The sequence below is a fragment of the Podarcis cretensis genome, assembly GCF_951804945.1.
Source record: "Podarcis cretensis genome assembly, chromosome: 5".
NCBI lineage: Eukaryota > Metazoa > Chordata > Lepidosauria > Squamata > Lacertidae > Podarcis > Podarcis cretensis.
Window position 1 is genome coordinate 97,649,143 of NC_137174.1, and position 13,035 is coordinate 97,662,177.

General features: G+C 47.4%; 1 protein-coding gene across 1 annotated transcript in view; it reads left to right on the top strand.

The window, feature by feature from the left end:
• Positions 1-12,819, top strand: part of ECEL1 (endothelin converting enzyme like 1) — a 51,609-nt gene extending 38,790 nt beyond the window's left edge. The window contains exons 10-17 of the mRNA XM_079977837.1: positions 1,067-1,125; positions 1,584-1,635; positions 2,596-2,663; positions 4,017-4,141; positions 7,611-7,676; positions 9,299-9,394; positions 10,317-10,393; positions 12,577-12,819. Of these exons, the coding sequence (XP_079833963.1) occupies positions 1,067-1,125; positions 1,584-1,635; positions 2,596-2,663; positions 4,017-4,141; positions 7,611-7,676; positions 9,299-9,394; positions 10,317-10,393; positions 12,577-12,676 (643 nt within the window). The 3' untranslated portion in view covers positions 12,677-12,819. The remainder of the gene's footprint in view (positions 1-1,066; positions 1,126-1,583; positions 1,636-2,595; positions 2,664-4,016; positions 4,142-7,610; positions 7,677-9,298; positions 9,395-10,316; positions 10,394-12,576) is intronic.
• Positions 12,820-13,035: the final 216 nt, after the last annotated feature.

The following is a 13,035-nucleotide window of genomic DNA, read 5'->3' on the forward strand; positions in this document are numbered from 1 at the left end:
TTGCAGGTTAGACATTTGCTACTGATTGAGCTACTGATTGCTTGTGGGGAAGTCAGACACTGTTGCATCAAGCATCAACCCACACTTCCTGTGCATTTTCCTATCTCTGTCTTTCTGGCTTTTCTTTCTTTTTTGAAGTGTGTTTGCTGCACAGGAGTGTCAGATCCAACTCAATTGTGCAATCGGAATTTCCTGGTACGTGAAACAGGGACATCCTGGGAGTCACACACACCCCAGTCTCCCCCCACCTGCTTCCTCTTCCTTCCCTTCCTTTGTCTGTTCATTTCCCCAGGCTTGAGCAACCTCTAGTGGCTGGCAGCAACAGCGCAGGGACGTTGCCTCCTTTGAACCAAACCCGCTATCGAAAAGTATGTTTGAACCAGCCAGCGTTCTTCACGCGACACACAAGCAGGTGTTGAGTTCACCCAAGATTGATGGCTCAGACCTGGTTGCTCTGAGAACAGAGTTTCCCAAACTTGGGTCTCCAGCTGTTTTTGGACTACAACTTCCATCATCCCTTGCAAGCAGGACCAGTGGTCAGGGAAGATGGGAGTTGTAGTTCAAAAACAGCTGGAGACCCATGTTTGGGAAACACTGCTCTGAGAATGAAGGAAGTGATTTTGTGAGGACTGGTTCACAAAATTCCATGTGGGCAGAAGCCTCTGACTTCCTGTAGCTGTTTCCGACAGCTGCTACAGGAACCCTTGGAGCATCTGCTTCCTGCTCCCTTAGCACAGGGTTGGGGAACCTGTTGTTGGATTACAACCCCCACCATTCCCAAGCACTGGTCATGCTGGTGGGGACTGATGGGAATTGGAGTCCAACAATATCTGAAGGCTGGCAAGTCTCCCATCCCTTAGTAGCACCAGCACTGATACTTCCCGCCCCTTCCTTGACTCACCTCTAGTAATAGAAAAGAATTTCAATGTGCTCTCTGCCTTCTGAAGGACCCCATTTCTGTGCAGAGAGATGTTGTCTTCTGCATCTAACAGTTATTGGGTCAAGCAGGTCTCACCTTGTGCTGCAAGCAGACCTCTCTTGATCAAGGTGTGCTTTCTCATTGCAGGTGGCTGCTGCCCCCCCAGGCGCTGAACGCTTACTACCTTCCCAACAAGAACCAAATGGGTATGGACACATTTGCATTTCTGGATCTCTCGTGGGACTGGATAGCTCATGGGAAAGGGAAGTTGCACAGTGGAGTTCATCCCCACTCCTTCCTTCGCCCATTGCAGGAGCAAGAGTCAGGAATTTGCATTGCCACGGCCCTGCTATGCACTGAGGAGCACCGTTCACCTGAAATGCTACCCAAGCAGGCTCCATAGTTAGACTGCTAGAGACTGAATCTCAAAATCTCAGCATAGCAGCCAACAAATCTTGCTCTCCACTGGGGTTAGGAATCCTACCTTTATTTGGCAAGGCCGCTCCATACCTACATGACCTATGCAATCCTCACCAACGCAGAGCTTTTTCCCTCACAAGATTTAACGTTATGCCATCTGCCGTTCTGCAAGGAAGGTTCTCGAAGGCTCCATATTTGCTGAGCATTTCTGTTCCCTTACCATCTTTGTCTCCTTTCTCCTCAGTGTTCCCAGCTGGAATTCTTCAACCCACGCTATATGACCCAGAGTTTCCACAGTAAGTGCTTTCTTCGCACACTGGGAGCACACCATGGGCTTCTGGGAGGGAAATGGGTGCTTTGTGTGTGGTTCTGCTGGTGGCGATTCAGGCTAGATTCCATTGGACTACAACTCCCATCATCCCCTGCCAGCTTAGGCAGTGGTCAGGGATGATGGGACTTGTAGTCCTACAACGTCTAGGCGGCCCATCGCTGAAGAATTGTGGGCTGGCGGGTTTCAGTCCAACTCTTCTGTTCTGCAGGTCACGTTTTATGGGGATGATGACCTGTCCCTTAAAAGCAATCCCTTCCTTAATAGGAACGCTGGGGCTCTGCTTATTTCATCACACAATTCTGGGAGGGTGAATAAACTATAAAAATGTGCCCTTCGAAAAATGTGCTGAAAAGTGGCCACGTTTGTTCTGAAGAGAAAGTACCCCCATCGTTCAGCCCGGACACTGAGATCCAGCACCGAAGGCCTTCTGGTGGTTCCCTCCCTGCGAGAAGTGAGCTTATAGGGAACCAGACAGAGGGCCTTCTTGGTGGTGGTGCCCACCCTGTGGAACACCCTCCCTTCAGACGTGAAGGAAATAAGCAGCTATCCTATCTTTAAAAGACATCTGAAGGCAGCCCTGTTTAGGGAAGTTTTTAATATTTAATGCTGTATTGTTTTTAACACTCAACTGGGAGCCACCCAGAGTGGCTGGGGAAACAGCCAGATGGGAGGGGTATAAATAATAAATTATTATTATTATTATTATTACTACTACTACTACTACTACTACTACTAATATTATCAGCCTGGGGCAGATTCAGAAGACAGTGCTGACCTGGATCATGCCCCTCTAGCCCCTCGCGGATTTCCAGCCTAAAATTCTCCATCTTTTTGCGGAGTCTGGGCTCTCACCTGTTCCCCAACCCTTCAACCCCCTGTTTCACTGGCACCCCATAGCCCCCTACGTTTTATCTCCCACCTACAGGTCCCTGAATTACGGCGGGATTGGAACGATTATTGGACATGAGCTGACACACGGCTACGATGACTGGGGTGAGCTCCCCCTTCCCCCTCCCTTCCCCAAACCTGTTTCAGGGCCTGATAATCATCTCCCCGAACCTTCCCAAAACCTAATAACCAGGCCAGCCTGATACATTTTGCTGCTTGAGGCAGAAACCAATTCAATTCATTTTTTGAAAGCCAATCAGACGGTCGGCTTAATATTACTTCAGCCTCCTAGAGAATTTTTAAAGCATTAAATGGTTTCATAAATGATTTTTAATAAATGGTGGGTCCGCACGATCCTCTCACACCTGAGGGAAGCACAGTGGCGTAGCGTGGGGGTTGCGGGGGGGCCGGCAGCACCGGGCACAACATCTGGGGGTTAGGGTTAGGGGGCGCAAATCCACGGGTTAGGGGGCGCAAATCCACGGGTTAGGGGGTGCAAATTACTTGCCTTGCCCCGGATGCTGACAACCCACGCTACGCCACTGGGGAAGCAGGTTAGCTTAGAACAGGGTTTCCCAAACTTGGGTCTCTAGCTGTTTTTGGACTACAATTCCCATCATCCCTGACTACTTGTCCTGCTAGCTAGGGATGATGGGAGTTGTAGTCCAAAAACAGCTGGAGACCCAAGTTTGGGAAACCCAGGCTTAGAAGGATCATGGTGGAAAACCCACAGGTTTGTCCTTGAAACACCTTGCCAATGCTGCCTGCCCCCCACCCCCGATAATCTGCCACCTGAGGCGGTTGCTTCACTTTGCCTCATAGTAGGGCCGGTCCTGGCCTGGTTTGAAGGGAGGCCTTGCAGCTGCTCCCACAGAGACTGCAAATGTCTACCAGAGGCCATCCATTTTCATTCTTTCATCTGCACAATGGGGCACAGAACAGGCATGCATGAACTAGATGTTGATCCTTGCCTCCTCATTTTTTCAACTTAAGTTTGAATACATCCATCATGGGCCTCTGGCCCCAACGACGTCTTGTATTTTTAATATTAAAAATATGTTTATGTCATGTGGCTAGGTCTGTTCTAAGCCTTATCTGAGCTCCCCCTCCCTTGGCACACACCCAGCCGATCAATGAATTATTTCCGTAAACACTTGAGGGTTCTTGATGCTTGTTCTCACGTTACACTAAACCCAGGTACAAGCTCTCTCTACGCACGTGCAAGGGTTTTCTTTGAAAGAATGAACACTTTGCGGATGCACACAGCTCTGCTCTTGTGTGAACAGGTACACAAAGTGTACACTCGTTGAACGCTACGTGTGGATAACCCACAGGAGTGCTTATAACATGTGAACACTCCTGCAGTCAAACCGCAATAGAACTGCAGCCTCTCCCCCCTATAGCAGCAAAATCTCTGAGGTCACCCTTGTGACTCACCCTTATCTGTACGCTTTGCAGGAGGCCAGTACGATCGCCATGGCAACCTGATGCACTGGTGGACCGACTCATCCTACAGCAAGTTTCTTAAGAAGGCAGAATGCATCGTTAACTTGTATGACAACTTCACGGTCTACAACCAGAGGGTGAGCCAGGGTGTGCCATGCAAAAGGGGAGAGCTCCTTTGCAAAGAGTCTGCCGTAGAACCCGAAACCCGTGTTTGCAAATATGTGGGAAATGTCCACATTTCCAGCTCCACTGTCCATGTTTTTAAAAGATGAAATTTTGGGACCTCGCATCTGCATTTGCCCTTTGACTGTGACATTTCCCCACAATATCCAAATGTCGGCTTGTTATTTAAGGCAGGCATCAAATCTGAAACACACCCACCCAACCCGCTCCAGAAGCTGTCAAAATTCTGAATGGCATTGTGCATCATCAGTCAAATCCAGTTCGATATTCAATACTATCACAGCATGGCTATCAAATAATGTTATCAGTAGGTGGATATCAAATATTCTGAAAATGAACAACAAATATTGAGCATGCGTTCACATAAATAGAGAATATTTGAAGGGACCCACTTAATTTGATGGGACCCACTTAAAAATTGTATTTATAACAGGGCGTTCTTGATTTGTTCTTAATGCCGTGTTTTAAATTGTTGTAAACTACCCCAAGGTGCAGGCAATAAATTAAAATAATGAAAATGCAGAGGAGAATTCTATAAACAAATTTATTACAGCTCTGATTGCTGTAACCAAGCGGGTCCTCTGGGGAGAGTCAAAAGTCTGGAGTCCACTGGAGAGCCAGTAATGATTACCATTTCAGACTAGAACCTGGGAGACCTGAGTTCAAATCCCCACTCAGCCATGGAGCTAAACTGGGTGACCTTGGGCCCTCTCAGTCTGGCCTGCCTCACAGAGTCATAGAATCATAGAGTTGGAAGAGACCACAAGGGCCATCGAGTCCAACCCCCTGCCAAGCAGGAAACACCATCAGAGCACTCCTGACATATGGTTGTCAAGCCTCTGCTTAAAGACCTCCAAAGAAGGAGACTCCACCACACTCCTTGGCAGCAAATTCCACTGTCGAACAGCTCTTACTGTCAGGAAGTTCTTCCTAATGTTTAGGTGGAATCTTCTTTCTTGTAGTTTGGAGCCATTGCTCCGTGTCCGCTTCTCTGGAGCAGCAGAAAACAACCTTTCTCCCTCCTCTATGTGACATCCTTTTATATATTTGAACATGGCTATCATATCACCCCTTAACCTCCTCTTCTCCAGGCTAAGCATGCCCAGCTCCCTTAGCCGTTCCTCATAAGGCATCGTTTCCAGGCCTTTGACCATTTTGGTTGCCCTCCTCTGGACACGTTCCAGTTTGTCAGTGTCCTTCTTGAACTGTGGTGCCCAGAACTGGACACAGTACTCCAGGTGAGGTCTGACTAGAGCAGAATACAGTGGCACTATTACTTCCCTTGATCTAGATGCTATACTCCTATTGATGCAGCCCAGAATTGCATTGGCTTTTTTAGCTGCCGCGTCACACTGTTGGCTCATGTCAAGTTTGTGGTCAACCAAGACTCCTAGGTCCTTTTCACATGTAATGCTCTCAAGTCAGGTGTCACCAATCTTGTGTTTGTGCCTCTCATTTTTTTTGCCCAAGTGCAATACGTTGTGAGTATAAAATGGGGGGGGGGAGGTGTGTATGCCAGCCACCCTCAGCACCTTGGAGAAAAGGCGCGGGTGCAAATGTCATAATAAATAAATAAATAAATAAATAATAATAATAAATAAATAAATAGAATAGATGAATAGGGCTTGTGCCCTTAGTACCCTTTACCTTGGTTGGACAGTGTTCTCGAAGCCACAAACATGAGTCTGACCAAACTGTGGGAGGCAGTGGAAGACAGGAGTGCCTGGTGTGCTCTGGTCCATGGGGTCACGAAGAGTCGGACACGACTAAACGACTAAACAACAACAAAGGTACCCCTGCCCGTACGGGCCAGTCGTGTCTGACTCTAGGGTTGCGCGCTCATCTCGCTCAAGAGGCCGGGAGCTGGCGCCGTCCGAAGACACTTCCGGGTCACGTGGCCAGCGTGACGAAGCTGCATCTGGCGAGCCAACACCAGCGCCGCACACGGAAACGCCATTTACCTTCCCGCTATAAAGCGGTACCTATTTATCTACTTGCACTTAGGGGTGCTTTTCAACTGCTAGGTTGGCAGGAGATGGGACCGAACGACGGGAGCTCACCCCGCCGCGGGGATTCGAACCGCCGACCTTACGATCAGCAAGTCGTAGGCACTGAGGTTTTACCCACAGCGCCACCCGCGTCCCAGAAGTGCCCTTAGTACCTTCTATTTGCTATAGGAGGCAGCCATTGCAAATTATAACTCAATGGGCAAGAGGAAGGGTTACGCCCCCCCTCCCCTTGAAGGAGGGCGGACCTGTATTTTGGCCCACTATCATATAGACAGGCTTTTGAGTAAGAAGCAAATGCCCAGTTGTTCTTTATGGGACAATGACAATAAAGATTATCGTATCGTACCGTGTCAGTGGCAGAACAAAGTTCTACAGTTACCGTGGCATTTGGAAGTTGGCATCTTGGTGCCAGCTGGCAATTTCCAAAGAGGCTGCATTTGCTCAACTACACATCACATCTGGGTCACCCGGCAACCAGCACTGGATGCCAGCCCTGGAAAGGGGTAATAGAATGTTTGCCCGACGCCCAGCTGTTAAAGGCAGGGGAGCCCCTGGCACTAAAAAGGTGGCAATCCAACTTTGGGGATGTGTGGGAGTACACTCAAGCCTTTATATGAACACATAGTGTTGGGTGAAGTGTAAGGAGGGAGGAACAGGGGTTGGGTGAGGCGTTTTCAAAGGGTGAGGCAGGAGAGGTTGACAAAAGTGGGGAGGAGATTGGAGGGCAAAGAAACAGGGATTTTCTAATAATAATAATAATAATAATAATAATAATAATAATAATAATAATAATATTTTATTTATACCCTGCCCTTCCCAGTTCAAAAACCAGGCTCAGGGCAGCTAACAACAAATTTAAAACACTTAATTATAAAAGCAGCATAAATTACAGTATAAAAACATGTATAACAATAAAATTCAAAAATCAAATAAATAAATAAATAAAAAAGAAAGACCAGGAAAGAGAAAGGTTTCTTTGTGTCGATGAGACGAGAGTTTGTTTGTCTCAAATCAGACCGGACATAAACGAGATTACCCAGCAAAGAGAAGCTCACGCCTCCCATTGAGTTCATATACATACTTCAAGTGCATTTGTAAGATTTGTAATTATATTTTGGGAATAGTTTGTGTTTTTATGTTGCTGCATTGTTTTATACTTTCTGGGTGTCTCATGATCCTATTATAAAGCAGTTGCGTTCTGTGCTATCGATTACGCACTGCTAGGATTTGATTCTTTTTGTTTCCCAGTATTTTCCTTATCAATAAAAAATTGGTGCCGCCCGGAGAAAAAAGTTTGAGAAACCTCTGATCTCAATACTGGGGTTTTGTGGGATGGTGGAAAGGAAGCATCTCCAATCCTAACTCTGCTGTCTGTCTGTCTGTCTGTCTGTCTGTCTGTCTCTCTCTCTTACAGGTGAACGGGAAGCATACCCTAGGGGAGAACATTGCTGATATGGGGGGACTTAAGCTCGCCTACTATGTAAGTCCCCCCGCCCCCAAGGGAAGAGGAGTTCCCAGTCACATGTGCAAAGTCCACCCATCTGCCCAAGCTCAATTTGGCTGACAGACCTGTGCAAGAGTGCTTTTCACACAGTGCCTAGTTAACTGTGGAACTCCCTCCCACAGTGATGGCCACCTGAAATATACTCAGAGTCGAGAGTGGATTTCATACTCTTTATTCAGCTCATAGTGGTGAGGAGGGAATGAAAGTCCCCTCAAAGTATCTGCTTTATATACATTATTTACACAATGGGCCCCACGTGATTGGCTAATTCCGGAATTCTCCTGTAGGCCAATCAGGTTGTGGATTCACTTCTATCTGGATCTGGATTGGGTGGCTCCTGCCGACCAATCATACTGCTGCATTGTTTTAGGACCAATCAGACTGCTGCATTCTGAATCCTATTGTTCTAGGACCAATCAGACTGCTGCAGTTTGGATCCTATTGTTCTAGGACCAATCAGACTGCTGCAGTTTGGATCCTATTCAACTCAGTACATAACACCACCAAATTTGAGGGCTTTAAAAGAGGATTAGATGATTTCATGGGAGAGCAGTCTATGCACAGCACTCCACCCCACTGCGGTTTCACCTCACTTTTGATTTGTATCCCGCCTTTCTGCATTGCTGAAGAAACTGCAAAATGCACACAGAGATCGCACATTTTCTAGCAATCCTAAACAAATAACCCGTAGTAAAAAAATATGGCTATAAATCAAAACAACTTATAACTAATGAAGGAATACTCAATTGTCTATTAGAATGTAAACATATGCAATAAAATTAACTCTCAAAACTTTGGCAGGTAATTATGAAACAGAATTTCACTGTCAACTATTATGACAAATCGTTACTAAATTATAATGGAAAAGAAATAACAGCAAAGAGTCTTAAAAGAGCCAGACGTTTGTGGATACATTTGAGGAACCGAGTGACCGTGTTCCTCACTATTTGTATAAGAAACACAATTGTTAAGATTTTTATACCCTGCTTTTTCCCCTGTCAGGGACACAAGGCGTCTTAGACAACAAATAAGAATGCCTTAAAAACACGGGGGGGTGGGGGAGTGGGACCAGGATTCAAAAGCTCTGCCCTTTGGATACTTTAATAATAATAATAATAATAATAATAATAATAATAATAATAATTTATTTATACCCCGCCCATCTGCCTGGGTTTCCCCAGCTACTCTGGGCGGCTTCCAACAGAATATTAAAAAACAATAGTCTATTAAACATTAAAAGCTTCCCTAAACAGGGCTGCCTTCAGATGTCTTTTAAAGATAAGATAGCTGCTTATTTCCTTCACGTCTGGTAGTTGTTTTTCTCTCTGACATCTGGTGGGAGGGCGTTCCACAGGGCGGGTGCCACTACCAAGAAGGCTCTCTGCCTGGCTCCCTGTACCTTGGCTTCTCGCAGCGAGGGAACCGCCAGAAGGCCCTCGGCGCTGGACCTCAGTGTCCGGGCAGAACGATGGGGGTGGAGACACTCCTTCAGATATATTGGACCGAGGCCGTTTAGCAATTTAACCTTTGGGGAGGGTTTTGCAGGGAGGGTTGGGGAGCAGCCACCTCATTTTGCTGAGCAAGACTTTCTCTTGCAGGCCTATCAGAAGTGGGTGCGGGAAAACGGTCCCGAGAACCCTCTCCACCCTCTCAAATACACCCATGAACAACTTTTCTTCATCGCTTTTGCCCAGGTAAGGCCTGCGTGCCCAGGGAATGATTGCTTGGGGTTCCTGAATCAGACCCCAAAGGCTTGAGCAAACGCTGCTACCACGTCTCATCAGACTGAGGCGCCTCCAAAGCATTCTCAACTCACTAATGCGCCCTTCAGCATCCTGGCTCCCAAGCAGATGTTCTGGACTACAACTCCCATCAGCCCCTGCCAGGAGTCCAAGCCATCACCAGAGATCCAGGCTGGTGAAGGAAAGGTTATACTCAAGAGCTTACAGGAGGAGTGGCCCAGATCCTTATCAGGATCAATCTTGTGAGCCAAATTTGACAGGTGTGGTGTTTAAAGGAGAGAAGGCTGCATCAAAGAGCACTTTTGCAAAGAGCTTTTGCAAAAGTGCAAAGTGTGCTTTTGCAAAGAGCTTAAACAGTTTTACTGTTCTAGTTTTCAGTCTCTGGAGACTGAAATGGGAGTGGGGCGTGTGTGTGTGTGTGTGTAAGTTTTAATGACCTTTAGCTTGAGGGCATTCTGGCAACGTGAAATGGCTGCCATTCAACTCTGCTATTGCCACAGACAGCAGCAAAAAGCTAAGAAGGAAGAGAGGAAGGGAAGAGGGATCAAAAGCGAATGCAATTTTTTAACAAATGAAGAACAAAATAAATCATTTCGATAGCAAGGGGGGGGGATTCATGCGCACCTGTTCCTGCCTTTCCTAACGTTGGCCAGAGACCCCTGCTGCTACCACCATTGTTCCACACCAAGGCATTTCTGGTGGAGGGCTGGAGCAGGCTGCCTGGTCTCTAAGGCAAAGAGGCTTGAGACACTGGCTAAGAACTTGAGAGCCCTGGGCCCTCCCAGGCAGCCTCACCTTGGAGCCACAGGCCGGACCTTCCCTCCCCAGTCTCTGACAGATTCAGCCTTCCACTTCTCGCTTCTTCTCCCTGCAGAATTGGTGCATCAAACGGCGCTCGCAATCCATCTACCTGCAGGTGCTGACCGACAAACATGCCCCTGAACACTACAGGTACCTGGGTTTGTGTGCGTATGCGTGTTTGTGTGCAAGAGGAGGGGACAGGAAGGAGAAGGGATGCTGTTTGGGTTTGGCTTGCACTGGTTGCCCATAAACTATGGGACCAGGTTCAAGGTGCTTGCATTACCGTATTTTTCGCTCCATAAGACACACTTTTTTCCTCCTAAAAAGTTTGGGGAAATGTCTGTGCGTCTTATGGAGTGAATGCACTGGGTGGCAGAGGGATCCCTCGGCTACCACTGCAGTCACAAGCTGAGGGATGCCTCCGCAGCCAGAGCCATGGCTCCTGTCTGTCGCTCGCTGTGCAGCTATCGCTTTTGCTCTGCTGGCTTCAGTGAGAGCGATAGCAGCGCCTCTTGCTCTACTGGCTTCACAGGAAGCGGGAGGAAGGACGGACGGGAGCAAGGAAAGTGACTGCTGCTTACCTGCTCTGCGCAGAATATTGTTTTTCTTGCTTCCCCCCTCTAAAAACTAGGTGCGTCTTATGGTCAGGTGCATCTTATGGGGCGAAAAATATGGTAATTTACAAGGTCCTTGACAGCTTGGGTCCAGAATACCCCAGGGACCATCCCATCCCTTATATTCCTGCTCGACCTCTGAGGTTTTTGCAGGAATCCCTGCTTGGATGAATAAGTCATATCTACCAGGAGTTCTGTGTTTTGTATTGTAGGCCTAATTTTGTGAAACTCCGCTCTTGTTGTGATCAGGCCGGTCCCCTCCCTGTTGAACGTCCGGCTCTTCCTAAAGACTTTCATTTCATTCCAGCAGGCTTTTTAAAAAATAAATTTATTTATTTGCGTTTTTCAAATGAACATTTTACAATAATGTAACAACTTACAATATAGAAACAAGATTCCACAGAATCTCCTGGGCTTCCCTCCTCTGTGGGTCCTATTGTTAGTCCTTTCCTCCTGCATCTTCTATAATAATCCAAATCTTTTGCATCTCCATTATGTCCAAAATTCACCATTGTTGTTCCAACCCCACTAACGATTTTAGCTGCTTACAATGGTTTTTAAGATCGATTATAAATTTCCCCCATTCCGTATTAAAATTCTGGTCTTCCTGATTTCTGAGTCTTCTGGTCATTTTTGCTATTTCAGCATAGTCCATCAACTTAATCTGCCATTCTAGGGGCTTTTTCTTCTTTCCATCTCCAGCAGGCTTTTTAAAAACTGAGTTCTGAATTTATAGTTTTGACTCATTTTTATTCCTACTGTATTATGGCTCTTGTACATTGCTGAGATTAAGTAGAGCACAGATTGTTGACACAAAATAAATAAAACATGGACACTCTCGTGTTCCGAGAGCCTTGCTTGCCAACCCACGGTTGACGGTCACCCTATGTGGTCTCCTTGCTTGACTGCTCAGCAAATTTCCCCTGCCAGGCTGGGGGCATCCCTGGTAGACCAGCCTTCCCAGGCCTTTCCTCTAAGACAGGAATCCCCAAACTCAGCCCTCCAGCTGTTTTGGGACTACAATTCCCATCATCCCTGACCACTGGTCCTCTTAGCTAGGGATGATGGGAGTTGTAGTCTCAAAACAGCTGGGGGGCCGAGTTTGGGGATGCCTGCTCAAAGAGCAGGCAGGCCAATATCCAAATTTGGGACATGGTGTGTTTGCATGTCGAAGGAGGCAGGAGAAACCTTCAGACCATCAGCTTCAGTCAGGGAAATGGGCGTGTTTTGGATTCTGATTTGAGAGATGCACTGCTTTGGGGGATGACAAACACACAGAGGGGTGAAGGCCTATGAGAGATTTCATACCTGAGTCAGATGGAAGCTGGGGAATAAATGGAATTAAATTAATGATAAATTTAGATTAGATAGGATAGATTAGATGGCCCTTTGGGTCTCTTCCAAATCTTCTATTATTCTATTATTCTAATCCTTTGGAGCTGCCAGGGGCTTAAATCTGAAACAGTTCCCACCCAGCTGTCAGGGTGCAGCCACCAGATCTTGAGAAGAAGGAGCAAAGAGTGAATCTGAGCATGTGAAAAGTGCTTCCCTCTTTCTACCAAGCCCCTGCAGCCAGCCTCCACATGAGGAATCAAGGGTTGCAAAACAGGAGAAGCATCTTAGGTGCAGTCCCACACTTCTCGTTTTATACAACAATCCTTCTCAGGCTTTTGTGGCTGCCGTTGCGTCATTCCTCTCTTCTTTCCCTCTCGCCTGTAGGGTCCTCGGCAGCGTCTCGCAGTTCGAGGAGTTTGGCCGGGTCTTCCACTGCCCCAAGAACTCGCCCATGAACCCAGCTCACAAATGCTCCGTCTGGTGAAAGAGCCGCCCGCTCCAACCCACCCCTGGCATTGTCCAAAACGCTCGCCAGGCTCAGTCGCCACCACTCTAAACCTCGTTGCCCACCGGCAGGACAGAGAAAAATGAGGGAAACACACACACACACACACACACACACACACACACACAACCACAAACACAGCCTGTTGCTCCGAGCTGGCCCCGTTCTCAGGGACCAACATGCACACTGACAGACAAGGGCCATTATTTTGGGAGGTGGGGATGGACCGACTCCTGCAAAAATTGGGCACTTTTCTCCCCAAGACCTCACACAGACCTCTGTGCACACCTGTGTCGCTGCTTGTTGGGAGAGGAACTGCCAAACTCAGGCAAGGCCAC